Raw genomic sequence first — 19,308 nt, 5'->3', positions numbered from 1 at the left:
GTTTACAATTTTGCTATTAGTGGCTGATATTGTTTATTACAATTAATAATTAGTACAATTAGTAATTGCACATGCAACTACTACTTTATGTCATGAAATGATGGGTTATTACACTGGACTACTCTGGAAAACGCTTAACACTTAATGTAATTGCACATGTAATGTGACCATGATGCCTACATTTAAGAACTGTGCCAGCATTATGTAGTTAGTCGATAGTTACCTAACGGTTACATAATGTTATGAGGATTCAGATCCACACACTTCAAAAGAGATAGCTTGGAGTGACTCTAGTCTGACCATCCTGGCTGTTGAGCACTGATCCAGTCCTTTTTAGCTGGCTTGAAGCATGTTGGGCATTTTAATTCAGAGATATAATTCAGATGATTGCTTTTGCATATTATTTAATATGTTTATACAAGAGAAAGCCATATAAATGCGTTTGTATATTGAGATTATATAAATTGAATTTGTGAAATATGAAACACCATAAACCCTCTGCATCCATGAATAGAAAAGTGTCCTTTTTTTGGCACACATTTTGTAGTTGGTTTCAATAATACTTTGTTTTTTGCTTTTCACAGAAGAAATAATAATTAAATTTTATTTTAAAAAAACCTTACATTACATTTATTTGGCGGACACTTTTATCCAAAGTGACGTACAATAAGTATTATATAACAAAGTCTTCATGGCGCTCAGTATTTGACTGCATGCTTTTGTGCCTCCTTGCTAAATGTATAAACTGTATAATCACACAACAAAATATGATGGGTACTAAGGTACTGTACAATGATTTGTTTCAAATTCCAAGCGCTCGAGAAGGAGTCATACTGTATGTGTCAGCAACATTCACATTCTCACCCAGATTGCTCCGTGTGCTCCCCCACTGTAGCACTGCACAGTCCTCCTCCCTGCTTGAGCTTTCCTTCACCCCGGGTGGCTCCAGTGTCACCCTCCTCTTCTGCTAGGATTCTCAGAGTTATTACTGGACAACAAGCCAGCCCTCTCACAGCCTCATTATGACAGTTTCTTTTTGGTTCGAGCAGAGTCTTTCGGTTGAAAATCCTATATCAGTTTGCATCGGCTCATCATACCTTACACGCCCACCAGGTCTCCCCACTCTGCTCCATCTGGGTCCACAGCATTTTCCTCAGTGTAAACAAGACTGGATCATTTTAAGACTGATTGAAAATCTGTTCTTGCAAGGAGCACCCTCTAACTGCTGACAGTGACCTGTTTGTATGAAGAAACAATGGCGATAACCCCAGTCTGAGGGGAAAAAGCAGAAGGGTAGCTAGTGTGACTTTGGTCTAGCTGCCGACGCTATGTCCGCGCAAACACGCTCAGAAAAGTACCTTAAAAAGGTTGTCACTGTGGCGGTACCCTATTGGTACAGGAAATTGTACCCCTTGCCAGCAATATATAATTCATTTGTACCTTTGTTTTAGTACCCAAATTAGAACATCATGTACTTTCAGGGTACATTTTGGAAATTTGTTCCTTGTACCTCCACTGTACCTTTATTTCAGTAAGTGTAGTGAGATTTAAGAAGTGCATCCTTGCTGCTGACAAAGGTGACATTCTTCAGTGATAATGCAGCAGCTTAAGCTGAAACACCCATTCCTATTCAGCTTACTAATCAACTACAGTTATCTTGCTAGCAACATTAGCTAGCAACATAGTTATTTGCAGTCATCAATAATGCAGTATTTAAAAAGCAGAAATGTTAAAATGAAGTTAACTCCTGTTTAAATTTGTTTTTCGTACTTATTTACTTTCCCCTTATTGTGAATAAGACTGGGAACATGGGCATTAACTGAACAGTTAAACAAGAACTCTTTACTGGCAAAATATTTTAGGGTGCAGGTTGTTAAAATGATAGTTCACTTTCTGGGTTTAAAAAAAAATATTTGTTCCGTTTTTCCGTAATAATGATCCATTTGATGTAGTTAAACATGTTCCAATGTAGAATAATTTATAGAGTAACTTTATAAACATAGACTAAAGGGCAAAAGCAGAGAAAATGGAAATAAGAAAGTGTTCACCCAATAGCAGTTCTTTTACATCCCACACAGTATTAACACAATAATGTAGTGGAGCTTGTAGATATGAGTATGCTAATGAATTCTTTGCTGTGTGTGCGTGTATGCGTGTGTGTGTGCATTGAATGAGTTCATTATCGATGTCACATGTGTTGCTTTATATTTTTAGCCGCATGTACAACACACCATGGCTAATACCTTCTCAGTATTATGATTTACATTGTATTAAGTAGCTAAATGTGTTATGTAGATCCATGATATAACGATGTCATAATTTAGACCCGCTTAATTTCGACAGTGCCATAGATAGCTGGCTCGTAGGTTAAGCTGCAGACGCTCCTCTGTAGTGCAGGGCAAGGGATATACTGAACAACGTGGCTGATGTGGTTTGCACATTCCTCCTTGTAGGCATGAAATACAACTTCTGCTTCTCGGTGGTATGTTAGGGCGCTGACATGTTGGCCAAACAAGCCAATAAAAATGATCTGTTTGCAGGCATTAGCATAATGATGACAATGCAGACTCCAGTACAGCAGTACAGAGGCAGCTGCTCACCTTTTAGCTTCCTGCAGTGAGAGCCCTTCTTCTTCATGCTTAATCTAAGTACTCACTGAAGAGCACTGGATTTATTTGCAAGGGGAATGCGTTAATGAATTATGTGTTAAGTGAATTACATTTGACGAAGTGAACACAAATGTCATCATTAATCCGTCAGCAGTTTCTCATAATTTCAGTATGGTCAGTCAAACACTTTCCGAAACAGCTGTTATTTACATTCCCATTGTAAAACATGTTACACAAATTCTAACTTTCTATCTGAAAATAAAATCACCATAGATACCTTTTCATGTCATGTCACCATGTCAATATTATGTACAACTAGAACCAGGCTGATAGACACATTTCTCACAAAAATATAGTAGAGAATATGCTTATATCCATATATGTATGTAGATATACCAAATCCTGAAATAAATTCAAGACTTTTGATCTCTGCACATTCTCACAGATCAGTTAGATATTTTTAGCCTATTCCACTTGTAGGCTAAGCAGAATGATGCTGTAAAGGTACTGAGAGTTTACTTAGGGAGAATAACATGAAGGCTGATAAGAAATGAATGCAGGTTTTCATCCCTCAAAGATAACTAATCTCCAGTGTACCGTTCTTCTCCACTGGCTCCTCGGGAAGCGGCTTTACGGTGCTGTTTTTGGCCCCGTTGACTAGCACGGGGAGGGCTGCCGTAGGCCCCAAGCCTGGACCTTTCCCATTGGGCTCCCTGCTTTGAGCCCTGTCACACGGGGGGACCCCCGCAGAGGCCCCTGCTGTTTTCTCCCTCGGGAGGAACAGGGTCCTGGGTCCTTCCAGCTGCCCGTTACCGCTCGCCTGCTGCGCAGTCCTGCAGGTCTCCGTCATCTCCACGGCCTCCCCTTTGACCCGGAGGCCGCCTCCTCTCATGGCTATTCTCACGCTGTCCCGGGGCTCCAGCGCCACCCTTCTCCCCTGCTGGTGCTGCGGGTGGTCGGTCCCCAGCTGCTCCTCGCTCTCCACCTTCCGGGACAGGCGGCACAGGGCCTTCCGGAAGCCCTGCTTGAAGTTTTCGGAGAGGAAGCCGTACACCACGGGGTTGGCGCAGCTGTTGGCGTAGGACAGGACCACCACGAAGTAGTAGAGCCCGCGGAAGTCGGGGGGCAGCAGCACCACCAGGTTGATGATGTTGAGGGCGTAGAAGGGCAGCCAGCAGAAGACGAACACCGCCACCACGATGACCACCATCAGGGTGACCCTGCGCTCCGACCGGCGCCGCCTGGTGGAGGTGGAGCGCACCTTCTTCCCCGAGCTGCGGACCTTGATGACGATGAGCAGGTAGCAGAGGCAGATGACCAGGAGGGGGCCGAAGAAGCCCACGGTGGCGGTGCAGATGATGAACGACGCCTTCCAGACGCCCGCCGGCTCCGGCCAGATGATGTTGCAGGTCCCCTCGTCCTGGAGGACGTCGGCGAAGATGACCACGGGCAGCACCACGACGAAGGACACCACCCACACGGTCACGTTGACGGCCTTGGCCACCTGGGGCTTGCGCCACTTGGATGAGCGGATGGGGTGGACCACGGCCAGGTAGCGGTCGATGCTCATGACCGTCAGGCAGAAGATGCTGGTGAACTGGTTGATGCCGTCCACGGTCATCACCAGGCGGCACATGAAGGAGCCGAAGGGCCAGTAGAGCAAGGCGTTCTGCGCGGCCAGGAAGGGCAGGCCCAGCATGAAGAGCTCGTCGGCGATGGCCAGGTTCAGGATGTAGATGTTGGTGACCGACTCGGTCTTGGAGTAGCGCAGCACGATGTGGATGACCAGCGAGTTCCCGCCCAGGCCGATGACGCAGACGGTGATGTAGATGAGGGGGATCAGGACCCCCGCCACGATGGGGCTGGAGCCGCCCCCCGCGTCGGGAAACGCGAGCGTGCCGTTGCTGAGGGTGTCGTTTCGGAGGAGCGGGAACTGGGTGGAAATGGCGCCGAGCAGGACGCTGCCGTTGCCCCAAGCCTCAGGCATTCCCGGCTGTGTGGAGGAACTTCGGATAATTTCCATAGATGCAAAGTGGACGGGACGGTAATTCTGCTCAGTGATTCTCCATTTGTCCTGAGGGGGGCAGAAAGAGAAAACCACTCTTCAGCGAGTAAAACCCTCGGAACACAAATTCACAGCCGCGTGATTTTTCCAGGCCTGTCTGTGGTTGTCGACCCTTTTGGTACAAACGTCCTATGGTTTTGTAGAATGATTTGGTTAGTGTTTCATCGGTTATACATGTGCCATTGTGTCTGCCTCAATCATCTGGCAAAAAGTTGCAAATAATATATGAAAAACTGTAGAGAAAAGACTCTGTCTCTAATTAAGGTAGGATCAGCCCTTCAAAATATTGATGATTATCAAGCAGAATGAGAAATATAATAAATGGATCCACAGGAAGACAGGAAGCAATTAAAACTGACGAGAGAGGGAACAGTGAGAAAAAGCAGTCAGGTGGGTTGTAGTGCTTGTGTTAGGCTTGGCTCTGTGGATATTTCCAGATCAGGTAAATGAAACATGACATACTCCCACCCACCATCTGTAATAGCTAATAATTGGCATCCTATTAGCGACAAAGCACACACACTTCATACAGGGGCACGGAGCATGGGGGCGAACGTGCCCCTTGTTATTAAATTGAAGGGAATGGCAACGGTCTCTGCTTACAGACACCGGGTCATTTATATTGTTTTATTAGGCCTCATGCTGGCTGTCCACACCAGTGATGCCACCACAGTTAAGAGGTGAAATCAGATTCATGCCATTTCCTAAGAAAAGCATCATAAACTCCATTAAGGAAGTGTTTTATGTGATACCCCCCGGTCAGATAATAGTGCATTAAACCTCGCAAGATGCATGAGTGCACATAAGAGGCACAATCTCTGCTTTATTTAGTTTGTTTCATGAAGCTGCATCTGCATTTATTAAGTAAGTTCATTCTGATTGCTTGTTTTTCCTGTGATTCAAATCGATCTTTCCCCCAAATCGGCCTATGAAGGCGGTGACAGCTGAAAGCGTTGCCAAAGTAGAATTATTACATTTTGGTTGAGGTGCTGGTGCAATACGTATTTATATTCCCATTTTGCCATTGCAAACCTCTAAAGCAATCACAGTCCTTTCATTTACTACTAAACTGATTCTATGGTGTCAGACAGAAAGCAATCAGCAATTGCTCTGAATCAGGAACTAGGCATTGGGTTGGATTCATCAAAAAAGTCTGCTTTTCCTGCTCGTATATACTGCACAAACAAGAGCCACTGGATGTAGCGAGCACAATCAAAGGGAAATCCAGAGCTTTTCACAGAAGCTATGAAATGTGGTCCCGCGGGTTCTATTCATTTTGCAAGATCGCAACTGATTTAAAGTGTTTTCCCGTGGGAATATGTATTGACTTATTTACAAAGCAGGTGTTAAGCTATGCTTTGGGAACGTAAAAAAAATGTGAAAATGTTTCTACCATGTTATTCACCTCAGCTAAATCACAACCTAACCGCAGTGGCGCAATAATGATTTGTGCCTGGGAAATGGTGATTTTAATTAGTGTATTGTAGAAGGGGTTTCTCTTACAGGCCTGTGGGAATGAGGTATTGAACATGAAATTGATGCTAATTTTGCTGATGTCCATTTTCCCTGAAAAACCATTAATCCATTAAACACTGCCTGTTTCAGTCCAGTCAACAACCAAGAGGGGGGGAGGGGGGGGGGGAATGGGGGGAGGAGAAAAAAAAAGGATCTAAAGAGATGTGCACAGGATACACCAGTGTTCACTCACACGTAGTTTTGTGCCTTTAAATAAAACTGAACATTTGACGTGCTTATTTCTCTTCTCCCAATCGGCCGGCTTGATGACCGCTCGGGTCTGGGTGTCTAGCTGCACGGTGGTGGTTTCAGTGATCCGTTTGTTCCTGAGCAGAAAGGCAGCAATAGGCGGCACGAGGAATTCTGTGACATGACAACAGCAGCCCCGTGGCACTAAATTACACCTCACAACCACCCATTTTCCTTCTTATGTGGCTTTACGGCACAAAGGACCCCAGCCTAATCAAGGCCAGCCAGAGTGAGAGGAGAGATATAGCCTCTCTCAGCCTCTTCCCTAAAGAGGAGTTTTCTTTTGTTTCCTTTTATTTTTTTGTTATTGATTGATATGTGTCTTTGTTCCTATGACAAGTTACTATGGTGACAAGTGTCTCATGACTTACTCTGTATTCTACCCTTTTAAGGGGTATAAAGGAGGGCAGTTCTCATTGGCTTGTCGTAATCACCATCATGGTATGCCACTGATGTAAGCGTGTAGCAATGGTATAGAAGCTTTCAGTTATTTATTCTTTACAACTGACATGCACAAAGGAGGCTAGCAGGAAGGGGTTGGTTTCTGTCCAGGGGTGCAGAACAAGGGTGTTGCACAGCGTATCTACAGAGACTAAATATGTCTCTCTGCTTTCAGTATTTTATGGAATTATTCCTTACTGCTGTAGGTAATTCGTTGCAATTGCTGTTTTACTGCAGAGGTCGGTATTTTGCACATGTTGTGTTACACTTTTGAATGATTCTGCAACACAGAAGGATGTTTTTCATGCCGATAAAGCAAACTGAAATTTAAACCGAGTGTGCTTGTGTATGAGAACAGTAAGGGAGATCAGTGCCGCTAATTTAAGTTCCACAGCATCCTGCAATTAGGGGTTTATGTGGTCTTCAGCACCTAAAAACAGATTGTTGCTGTAATAATCACATTTATCAAGTAGGGAGAGGTTAAATTGGATTTTCAGATTGAGTTGGATATTCATAGTAAGTACCTTGCTCAAAGGATCAAGAGATCAAGAGTGCACTGCTTGGAAATGAAACCCGCAGCCTCCGTACTTCTAACTGAATTCCCTACACCGCCATGCTATACTGTCAGAGCAGTACCCCTCTGTGACATCACTCTGAAGTTCCCCTTTGGTCTGATTATTAAATCAAGCCACTTCTCCATAATTTCCTCTTAGATCCTTCCTCGGGTGGCTTCAACAGTGGGATACCTCAAAGATGGTACCTTGTAATACATGAAAAAAGAATTGTACTCTCATAAGAACAGCAAAAACCTCACCCTAATCTGAGTTAACTGAATCCTGGGTATTATGTTAATTAAACAATGTACAATTAATAACTTGAATCGATACAGCTCACGCATGAATATGTAAGACCTGACATATTTTTTCTTGTTCCAACAGGGAGATATTTCATTTGTGCTTCATAAAATTATGTTTTTCAGTAAGCTGGGTTAGGTTTTCAAAACACCTATTTAACATTTCAAATGCTTTAAACTAGAGCCAGCTGAATGCCGACCAGCTTAAGGGTTTCAGAGTATTATCTTTCAACCCTTTCCAAGCTTATCTTAATATTTGTGTAATTCATCTTTTTTTTATTATTATTATTATTATTATTATTATTATTATTATTATTAACAATAATAATAATAATAATAATAATAATGCAGGTATGCTGATGGTCATTCATAACTCAACATAATCAATTAATAGCAACTGACACATTTTTCTTCCTTTCTTCAAAGAGCTGTCAGATTCATGTATTGCTGCAGAGATACAAACAATACAGACTCATGAGTACCTGAGCTTTTCTAAATAGCCAGCTGTGTGTAAGGCAACAGCATCAGAACCCATTTGACATCAAATGACAAAGGCCCTGTGAGATATTACATTTCATTTATGGCTTGTTTAAAGCTCAGTCCAAAAGCCAGTCTTATGCTTTTAAAGGCATACTGTGTATTATTGGTAATATTTCAAATGCAGAGAAATACATCATTTCTTTCTGTCTTATCACCTTATACTGAACAACCATAATTTTGCTTTTTTTGTATATGTCCTGGCCGTAAGGCTTTACCAATGTACAGTCCTTACATTACTGCGTTAAGGAAATTGAAATTGAAAGGCCTAGATGTTGTAAACACACATGTATATAGTGCTTGTAGTATTTGATTTTACAGGCAGTAGAATTGCTGGTGATTGCCACAAGCTTTCAGTAGTGTCTCTGCCAGCTCTAGCCTGTGCGATGAGAGCTTGTCCTCCTTCTGGTGTGTGTGGTGTGGTGTGTGTCTTGTATGTAAAGCACTGAGCGGCTCACGGACAGGTGTGTAGAAGGAGGGCTCACCTGCAATGGTTCCCCATGAACATGCGTTGTGCAAAGGCAATTCAAAAAAATTAGAGCAAATTTCCAATTTGTGCGTGTGCGTGTGTGCTTGTGGGTGTGTGTGTGTGTGTGCATGCGCGCGTGTGTGTGTGTGTGTGTGTGTGTGTGTGTGTGTGAAGAGACAAGCTCTCATCACACAGGCTAGAGCTGTCAGAGACACTGACTAACTATCAATTTCAATTCTTCCAAATCTGCAGTGTTATTTCTTGTTAATTTCATGGGTCAGTGGACTTGTGATGTCCCATTTTTTGTGTGCAAAAGCTTTTTTACTTCAGGCAAATATTAATCATATATGGAGTAAATAGGAATAGCAGAAGTGGAGGATCATGGGGGATAGACTGAACTGGAGCTGGGTTAGGATAAATGTAAGAGCCCAGGGCAGTCTCTCATCCTCTGTTCAGACTCAATCCCCTTACTCAGGGCACGGCACGCCAATTTAAATTTGAGCCCAACGCCCTTACAACAGCCTCATTAAGTCAAGCATTGTACAGTCCTCCATTTCAGAAGAACTCTTTCTAATGAATGACTATTGCACCGTGTCAATCATTTTCCGCTTTTAATGCGGAGTGTGGCGAAGACTGGACTTCCTGCCTGCAACTGGACCGCTTGGATTAATTTCTATAGAGATTACAGTGCTGGTGTAACGGTGCTTCTTAATGAGAAGAGACAAAGGAAGTTCTCGGACCATTTCATAACATCGAGACGAGAGTACGGTAATCAGCACGGGCCAACCGCTAGACCGACGAACCACAAAATTAGGAAGGCGAAATTATTTCCACTTCAAATAGGGATCTCTTATAATAAAGACTTGTTACAATTGGGGTCAGCGGTAGTAGAGATTTAATTCCCTAAATCCTGTGTTTAAACCCCGGCTATGTTATTACAATAGGTCCCTCAAATTAAGGGAGTGAACGGTCAGTCACATACCAAAAAAAGTAGAGGAGCAGGAGCGCTCCCAGTTGGCTACGCAGCGAGTGGACAAGACGTGAATTCCATTGCCAATCAATGAATTAGGCTCCCAGGAGAACATCTTACCAACCCAGGTAATCCCCTCTCGGGCCCTGGCCCTCCACAGATGCAATTTTCTCTTATTTTGCCCGGGACGGTCAGATTGTTCTGCCAGCATTTTCCGAAAATGCAGACATAGAGCGCCTGAGGACGCAGATGTATGCAAATGAGCCGTTGTGTCCGCAGTAATAAGCAGGACATAGAGGAGGGGGTGATTCTGACAGAGCTTTCAAACGAATCTGCGCCAAGAGCCCGACAGACCTGTGGCCCTCACACAAAGCCTGTGACTCATTTTCAGAGAAACCTGAGGGGCTTGAGCAGATGTGACGTTTGCAGCGGTGAGCAAAGTGGATTTAAATCACTCCTATTTGTTTGCAACCAATTCCATACGTAAAAATAATGTGTTTTCTGCACATTGAGGAAAAAAGTATAAAACGGAAGGAAGTCAATTTATATGTAGATTAAATATTTCTGAGCAAATTAAGCTTGGCTAAATTAAGGGGTATACAATTCCAGGGTCTATAATTGGATATACAACCAGATTTCTTGCTTTAGAGACTATTTTACTTGTACTATACAACAAGCCAATGGTATTAGGCTACCTGAGTTTTAAAAAAACTTAAGGTAGATAAGATTTCAGTCAATTTGACTACGCCTCCATCTCCCTCTGACCCCTTCGCTTCCCGTTTTGCAAAATGATTGGATAGACTGTAATTAAAGCCAAATGAGGCTATTTTGAGGAAAGTCTTGTCTAATATTTTTAAGTAAAACTCATCTTTTTGTGTTATTGTACGTAGAAACTGAAAAAATAGTTTGTTATTCAATAAATGCGCATAAATTAACTTAAGTTTTTTAACAAACCAAAGGTCGCCGACCTTTGGCCTGTACTGTGTACACACACACACACACAAATACTACAGTAAATGAATGTGTGCTGCTTAGTATTCCTACCATGGAGAGCCAACATTAACATGGCTTATGTCAAAGGCTTATGTCCTGCTCTGACTGAACTGCAACAGTAAAAACTAAAACAACCATACACACTGGCTTTCCAGAGTGATGTATTACAAAGCAAGATTCTGTTGTTAGCAAGCTAACATTAGTTCTAACCCCAGCTGGGCTTTCTACATCAGAATGCTGACTCACTGCAAATCGCGGTATATCGCCATGGTAACTTACTCTGTGTGGCTAATCGGCTCCGGGGCAGGTTATGCTCAGGCTATCAGACTGAAACATTTAAAAGCGCCGCCCTTTGACCCGTCAGCTTCGAAAAGGGGGCCTCCATTCCTGCAGGATCCCGTAGAGCTCCACGGTGTTTTCGCAGGACACAGATTATTTGGAGACCAAATGAATCCCCTGGCTTTCTCTGTACATACACTATATGAAAGATTCTCAACGGTGGGAGTACAGTACGTATGCAAGCTGCTTGAGCCCTACGTGACCATATCTACTTCCCTTAATTATGGGGCAATGGCTTAAGTGCCATAATTATTGAGTTTATGAAGAAACTTTGGTGTCATTGTTTCAGGCAATATTTTAAATATCCTGTATCAAATTCAAAGGATTAGGAGCTCCAGAATGAGCAGTTGTCACATTAGAAATAAACTATAGGACAATTAGTGATAGTGTAGATTTATTCATTAGTAAGGTAAGGAAAATAAGGTTTATTAACTAACAAATTTACACTATTAGCATTTTTTTTTGACCCTGGCTTTGTTGGCAGCAATGGTGTTACTTTTTGACATTGTGATTGCTTTAGGTTCTTTGTACCTATACATTATATCCGTCAATATCAGTATTCTTTCCTCAGATGAGAAATGTGCTACTTGACTAAAGCCCGTGTTGTACTGTTCCTCCGAGAAAAAAATCATGATTTTGTTTAAACTATTTAAAATGTAAAAAAAAAAAAAAAAAACATTCAGTGGATCAGTCACTCATCACACTGAGAATTAAATTCTCTGTGAACTGTTTGTCTGTTGTGCATGTGTGTGTGCATGGATATGTGCATGCATGTGCGGATGTGTGTGTGTGTGTGTTTTATTATTCTGCTTACAGGAAGGCTTACCCTTCAAAGCTTGTGAAATGAAGACACCTGATTGTACCGACCAATCAAAGGAAGAGCAATTCAGTCTCCCATCGCTGCATCCTCTCTCCACCCCACCTCTGCTTGCCTCTTCTCCACTCATCTCCCTCTGAATGTTTGCTTGCCTGATGCTTCCTCATCTACCAAATCAATTCCAAGCCCAGAGGGTGACTGTGCTTTATGCTACATGATTTCCTGCTAAACATCCTACCAACTGTTTACTTCATAAAAAAAAGTGTCACCCCCAATCCAGACTTCACCAATCATATCAAAATAACTTAATGTTTCACTCCCCCTGTAACAACTTATGGGCTGCTAGTTATAAAACTCTGTGTGTGCGTGTGTCTGTGTGTTTGTTTGCGTTTGTGTGTGTGTGTGTGTGTGTTTGTGTGTGCCTTCATGTGCACTGTTCACACACCCAGAACAGTGAAGACTAAAAAATAATGCTGATTGTTTTGGAGAGGCATGTTCATTTTGTTCTCGCTGTGAGAGCAATCAGGAAAGGAAGTGCCTGTACCTAGCACGTCCTGCTCTGCACATGGTAATTAGTCCCGAAAAATCTTCAGCACTGGCCTGAAAGGGAGGTCAGCTAGTGTGTAAAAGCCTTCAGTCATTATGTATGAGAGATCAACAACAAATGAAGCTGATGAACAGATCTGGGCTGCGTTTCCGAATTTCGATGTACCTTAACGTTTTACGAAGGTTTCTAAGGTATACCTTTAAAAGGGAAATCGCTTTTTTACGAGTGTTTCCCAGACTATACCTTAACAGTTCCCTTAAGGGACACTTCCAAAGGTACGTCCTAAGTTGGAGCTGGCCTTCACTGTGGTGCTGAAAAGTTTATCAATCGATGACAAGCGAATCGATTGTCTCACTTGTAAAGGCTTATGAATGACGTTTTAATATAACAAGTGTTGTCATAATCATTTCACATCAATCTAATATTGCAGAAGAGGAAGCTATACCTACTAAAGATCATCTGCTAATCTCTTTAAGAGTCAAGACGAGACCTTGTGATAGTTTCAATAAATATGTACATATAGGCTACAAAAGATAAAATAAAGAGCATCAATCGGGACATATAAGCCATAGTCTCGGACTTCTTGGAAGCCCAGTAAAAAGGATATCGGCTACATATGGGTGAATTATTTTGTTCATATTGAAACAAAGGTCTAATGTTAATTTGTTTTTGTCACACAATATATAGGCAACTGTAGCAGCATATCCACTGATTCCCGCGGACTTTGCAGTGCAAAAATGATCGTAGATGAAAGGCAAAAGCGTGTCTGTGGAAATTGATCATGATTAATTCTATACCGGGTATGCCTTATGAATAGGCCTACCTGTTAAATTGATATGTTCATCCACCTTGATTTGCTGTTGGATAATCTTAAGTTTAACCAAGAATATCATTATTGGGTTGTTTACCAAAAATCGGAAAACAACATGGTAAGAAAGAAATGTTCGGTAAGGTTGATATTTACCCAGTGCTATTTTTTTTTATATAGGAGGTGTGAGCTAAAGGAAGGGGATGTAGATCATTTGGTTATGTTTGTTCATTATGAGCCACCGTACCTGTATGTGTGTTTATGGCTAGGCCAGTCCCCTCTAGTTCGGTAATGCAAGTGGATTCACTCCACGTCGGCTTTGCTCACACGGGTTTTATATTTTTAATAAACCTGTGGTTTGTTCCAAGTCAGTGTGATCATTGACTCACACACAAACGAACAAATTTCTACAGGGTATGCAGTCAGAAAAGCCATATCCTCAGTTAGCTCCACTACGTATATATATAAAAAAAACTTTTTTTCTTTCCACAAATTGGATTAGTATCATGGATAGGCCCTATACTTAATTACCATCATGATGGGAATAGACAGGTGAAACTACAACATTCTCATGACGTGCTATGCACAGAAACGTTGACTGGATAATTCATTTTCGTTAAGTTAATATTAAACTGTATGTCATTTTCGCATGCAGATGTTCTTCTAGATGCGCACTGTAGTACAACTGTTGATTTGAAAAGCAAAATGTTGGCATAATAAGGCTAAAACTGACACGATGAGCGGAGCGCGTCGCTAAGGGACAACTTACGAGTGCCTCAGACCACCCTTTTAAAGGTATACCTTTCAGAAGGTATACCTTAGCTAAGGAAACAGCTCGAGACCTAAAGGAAGACCTTAATGATACACGAGCCAAGTTACTAGTGCAGAGACAACACAATGCAGTGCGACAAAACAAGCATGCGCACGCACGCACGCACACACATATACACGCACGCATGCGCACACACACACATACACACGCACGCAAACGCACGCACGCACACATACACAAACACACAAAGCATTGCAGATAAACACCGTACCTCATAAATGCACACCAAAAAACTCTTGACAATGGGAACATCAATCCTATTAAAAGGTTCAATGGGCAGAATCACAATTAAATAAAAAGCTTTTTCATTTGATGCAAAGAGGCAAGCTGTCAGTTTGAGGGGTAGGGGGGTGCATTTTGTGAAGAGTGGCTAATTACACTGATAAACTGGTGCATATTTATCACAGCTGTTTCCCCTGCTCTTCCCTCAGGAGCACAGCAAGCCTATGACCAGATGTGCACTCTAATGTGGATAAATAAGCACTCTCGTTAACTGGGGTCCTGTGTGAGACCACCATTTAATGGATAGTACTGACAGGAAGCCGGACTTCATATTCCATTCATAATCTTTTCAACACGGTCCCAAATGCTGTGATTAATGCTCCCGGTAACACACTACTAAAACAACTACGTCTGGTAATAATTCTAATAATCAGCTGCCTATCGGCGACAGAAGAAACTTCACCTGCAGCGTCACCGGCATACTCACTCTCTCTCTCTCTCTCACACACACACACAGTCATAACCACACACACTCACACACGTGCACGCACACACACTCACACATGCACACGCACAACCACACATACTTGCAAACACACACCCACTCACACATGCGTGCACGCACACATACACACACAATCGCACATACACACACATCTACTCACGTAGCAAACAAATGCTTTCTATGACAGCTGGCTAAAACGGTTACGTGGATGAACTTGCCTGTGCAAGCGCATGTGTACTGGCATACGGATGGGGGGTGGTCTGACTGAATGCGGTGGATCACCAGTGCTGTTGTATAAAATCAAAGAGAACGGATAGACGCTTCATTGAATTAACAAATGCAACCTTTCCATTGACTATGCAGTATGTGTGCAATTAGATACCACCTGTAGGGACAAGCTGCCACCTCTCTCCCCGCTGCCAGCATCACAGCGGATACCTACTCTGACACCTTTGTCAGCCCACGAAGGGTCTGGCCGTGCCTGCCCAGCGGACGAGTGCACACCCCAGGCATGTGACAGCGCTTCGGGGGGAAGTGACCTTAAATCCGGTGTGACCGGCGTCTGAACGTGTGCGAAGGCCATACGGGAAATGGCACGTCCAGCGGCGTTCCGGCGGAGACGTCCATAACGGGAAGGTCACGTCACTCTCTGGAGCTTCGCTAAGGCTGCTGGCCGGGGAACTTTTTTTGTTCTTTGGTTTAGTGCAGGTCCCTAACAAACCATTACGCTGCTACACACAATTCTATCACCAACCAGTGGGACCACTTTTGGAATAATTCATCATTTGTACATACTGTAGAAAGTGTAGAGGAATATTGTTCCCTTAGCATGACCCCCTTACCTATCCACTTACAAACTGAACATATTTACCAAGACAAAAAATGTGGTGCAAAGAGAGATTAATCATTTTTAATATTTTCTAGTTCAATTATCTAGTTTAGTTTCCGGAATTTGTTGCTAATATTGTTTATACATTTGTTACTCACGCTAGATACAGTGCTTATGTCCAAGCAGATGAAAATAATTAGCACTCACCTAAAAGAACTAGAAGAAATGCAATGCATTACAGCAAGTGAGATTTAAGAAAAGGGTTAATATTTACTAAAAAAAGAATACTAATGAATAAGGCCGTATCCATGTTTGCTGATTTTGCGCACCATGCTCATTTCGGGTTTGTTTGGTTGCCAGACTGGACTGCTCACTTCTACCTTTACTGGTTATCCTAAAAAAAAAAAGCAATGACTTCACAACACTGAGGACTCCAACTCACATCAATGATCCAAGACCATGACACAAGGGTTTAAGATGCTAACAGTGCTGCAATAGCCCCTGTTGGTTGGTACAGATATTGTTTATTGCATCCTGAATCTTCTCTGGAGGACATGAGCAGACTCAGCCAAATGCCCTCACAGGGTGAAGCTGGATCCGGATTTGGATAGCAACTGTTATGAGCTGCAACTCTAAATAAAAGTTGATATTCTTTCATTCATTCACACCCTTCCTCTTCTTCCTGTTGAAAGTCTAATGGCGTTATGCGTTTTAAACACAGAATAACAGTTTTACTGGAAAGCTAGCTAGCTACATTAGCAGTTAGCTTGGCAGTCTTCACTTGCCTACATCTCGGTTTGGTTTGTTGTTTTATACCACTCCTGCTCACTTTAGTGATCACAATAGCCCTTTTCACACATGAAGGCAACATCCTTGTTCACATTGATACAATGCAATGTGGTCCAATGTGGTGAATATTGCTAATGTCTCAAACATTTTCCTAGAACCCCTACAACCCAAAATCTAGGAGAAATTCCTAGTAGCAGTTTCTGAGAGTCCAGCTGTTTTTAATACTTTTAATGACTTCTACCACAATTTAAATGGAAAAATATTGCATGATAGAGAATCAATTTCAAAGTAGGATTACCAGATTATTTAGATATAGGCCAAATGTAAATTTATTTTTGTCTCCCTCACTAGATATGCAGCCACTGCTAGCTATCTAACATTACCTTACATTGTTATATATTAAGCTATTAACTTGAAGTTATCTATTTAGTTATGACATCAAGTTAATATAGCCAATTCCCTCCAAAAGAAATACATTTTGTAGAGAAAAATGGCGATGACTTCTCTCCAGATATGTTTATATGACTGTTTATTTCTTTAATGAAAAGAGATCTGATCTATGTAGCTTTCGCCAAAACGAAATAGGCTTAAACTAGGTTTGATTTTAAAGACTAAAAATCAATGGCACAACACGCAACACATTAGCGTCGGAATGCAAACATTTTAATTTTCACCATAGTGCATACATTTTTTCAATTCATACATTATAGCGTTATTGCATCCCCAGCAGTGCCTCACAGCAAGAACATGATAAAAAGTACATTCACCTGATTAATGTGGTCTATAGTGCCAGACCTAGCTAACAACATTCCCAGACCAGAAAATATAGAGTCAACATCACTAAAGCACTGTATTGTGCAAGGTGCAAGCTGACCAAGGACAAAAATGCTAACTAATAGTACATAGAGACCACATTGATGATACATCAAAAGCCAGCTACTGTGCAAGGTGGATAGGTATCTTGTGACACTGCGTTTATTATGGCTGCATTGGTGCTTTTGCAGTTTTGCATAATATCGCCATAAACACTAAGGGAGGACATAAAGTAGGCCTAATAAAAATGTCCTCATACATTTTTCTAGCCATTTGTTCACGTCGTCCTCCCAATCCCAAATCCGCTGAGGATGTGGGATAGATTTAGATTCAGCACCGATTCTGTTCATTAACTTTAACCTGAAATAACGTGGCCAGCATATGCAAAACATTTCTAATTTACCTTATGCGGCTCTAAGTGATTTGTCTCTATGGCTCTGCCTCCCTGTTATGACTTGTAGGTAGGCTATAGCTACAGGTGCAGTGCGCAATCACCAGTTGACACTCACGTCAGGTATTGTGACGGGCAGCTAATCTAATGTCGCAAAGAAACAATTTAAAAAAATGCAATTTAAAGTTAATTAGACTGTTGAATAAATTAGCTTCATGTGTCACTTCTTTAGTTCTGTTCTCGTTGTGATGCATGAATTGCCAAGGACAATAAACACTGTTTTCGAATAGAACTGCATGCAAAATTGTGAATTCTTTAACTCTACACCATGTAGCCTACCTTATAGTTACTGGCAAACACACATTAAACAAAATAAATGAGTCTAAATGAAAGCTACTGGATTGTAACACCTATATTACTATTACTATATTAAAATCAACATAAAAGTAGCCTACTACAGCGCGATCTGTAAATATGCACTGATGGAAAAAAGCCGGTGCACGTTCTGAAATGTGGAACAGGAGTTTTAAAAGAAACAATTCCTTGTACAGTTAAGCAATTTTAGTTACTCCACGGGAGAAATCATTTTGAGACTTAATTGTTAAACTTTTGGAATAAATATTCTTCCTAACATAAACTGATGGAACCGATTGAACTGACCTTTATCTTCCGAGGAACTTCAACTGTTGAAACAAAAATGTACATAAACCTTTTATAAACCTCACTGGATTATTTTCGCGCGATGCCTAAAACATCACGGATGGCATAAAAGACTTACCTTTGACCAAAGTGATTATCAGCGTTGTTGAGATTCCACAGGTAAAAAAATGAAAAATAAATCGCGTAACGTTATAATACGTATTTAATCAAAATGTATCCCACTGAGGAAATTCTGTATTTAAGTAATCTATAAAGCGTGTTAACATTCTAAATGAATACTACCAAAATAAACCCTGTCTGCCCGAATCTGCACCAAGACTGAACTGAAAAGAATCACATTACATTACTAGCGTACCATCTTTCTCTGTAACCAGGTAACCGATCTCTTTCTCGGAGGGGCGCATATGCACGCTGGGGTGCTGAAATAAATCACAGTTCCTCCTGTGTTTGAGTGGGTGCGACCGCATGTCTGTGTTAACGTCCGGTCGAGCGAATACTTGTTTTTTCATATTTATAACTAAAATAAAATTGTCTTCGCACGTGCTGTCAAACCCCGGTATTCAGTTTAATGATAACACTCATTATTGATGTTATCTGGTCCCGTTGGTGTAGGATTCAAATGGTTAAATTGGAGGAGAGATAGGCACCAGAGTCTGCGAAAGTTATCTGGTGGTATTTCTGGTGGAAAGAGTTCACAATATTCACCAACATAAATAAAATAAATTAAAAAAAATTGGATCCACAGTCCAATGAAATACGTATGGCTGCAATGAAAACAACTGAGTGATATTCGGGCGGCCATTCCAAATCTGAAGCAACGGCATACAAGCGCAACAGGTATAGCTACTGTCTAACCCTGTGGTCTCCAACCCTGGTCCTGGAGAGCTACATGGTCTGCTGGTTTTGCTTTTCACCTTAAAATCAGCACCCAGTTGAGACCCAAGACACCAGGTGAGTTGAGTTAACTGTGTAATCAACTGCTCTAATTGATTCATGAAGTGTAGAGTCGCTATGAAAACCAGCAGACCCTGTAGCTCCCCAGGACCAGGGTTGGA

The 19,308-nt window shown here is 41.9% G+C and overlaps 2 protein-coding genes across 2 annotated transcripts in view; both read right to left on the bottom strand.

Annotated features, from left to right (window-relative positions):
* LOC135248798 (GRB2-related adaptor protein 2-like) overlaps positions 1-19,308 on the bottom strand; it is a 290,320-nt gene that overhangs the window by 191,704 nt on the left and 79,308 nt on the right. The gene's annotated exons all lie outside the window — the stretch shown is intronic.
* On the bottom strand, positions 602-18,985 carry LOC135248789 (somatostatin receptor type 5-like). Its single transcript, XM_064323719.1, has 2 exons — positions 18,372-18,985; positions 602-4,683 (listed from the first exon to the last, which is right to left on the bottom strand). The coding sequence occupies exon 2, from the start codon at positions 4,630-4,632 to the stop codon at positions 3,181-3,183; it is 1,452 nt and encodes a 483-aa protein (XP_064179789.1). The 5' UTR covers positions 4,633-4,683; positions 18,372-18,985; the 3' UTR covers positions 602-3,180.

This window comes from Anguilla rostrata, chromosome 2, assembly GCF_018555375.3.
Source record: "Anguilla rostrata isolate EN2019 chromosome 2, ASM1855537v3, whole genome shotgun sequence".
Taxonomy (NCBI): domain Eukaryota; kingdom Metazoa; phylum Chordata; class Actinopteri; order Anguilliformes; family Anguillidae; genus Anguilla; species Anguilla rostrata.
Note: the sequence above shows the minus strand (reverse complement) of the source record. Positions and strands in the feature narration are given on the sequence as shown.

Excerpts from the sequence above, each read along its gene's own strand:
- LOC135248789 (XM_064323719.1), bottom strand. The coding sequence starts at position 4,632 with ATGGAAATTATCCGAAGTTCCTCCACACAGCCGGGAATGCCTGAGGCT.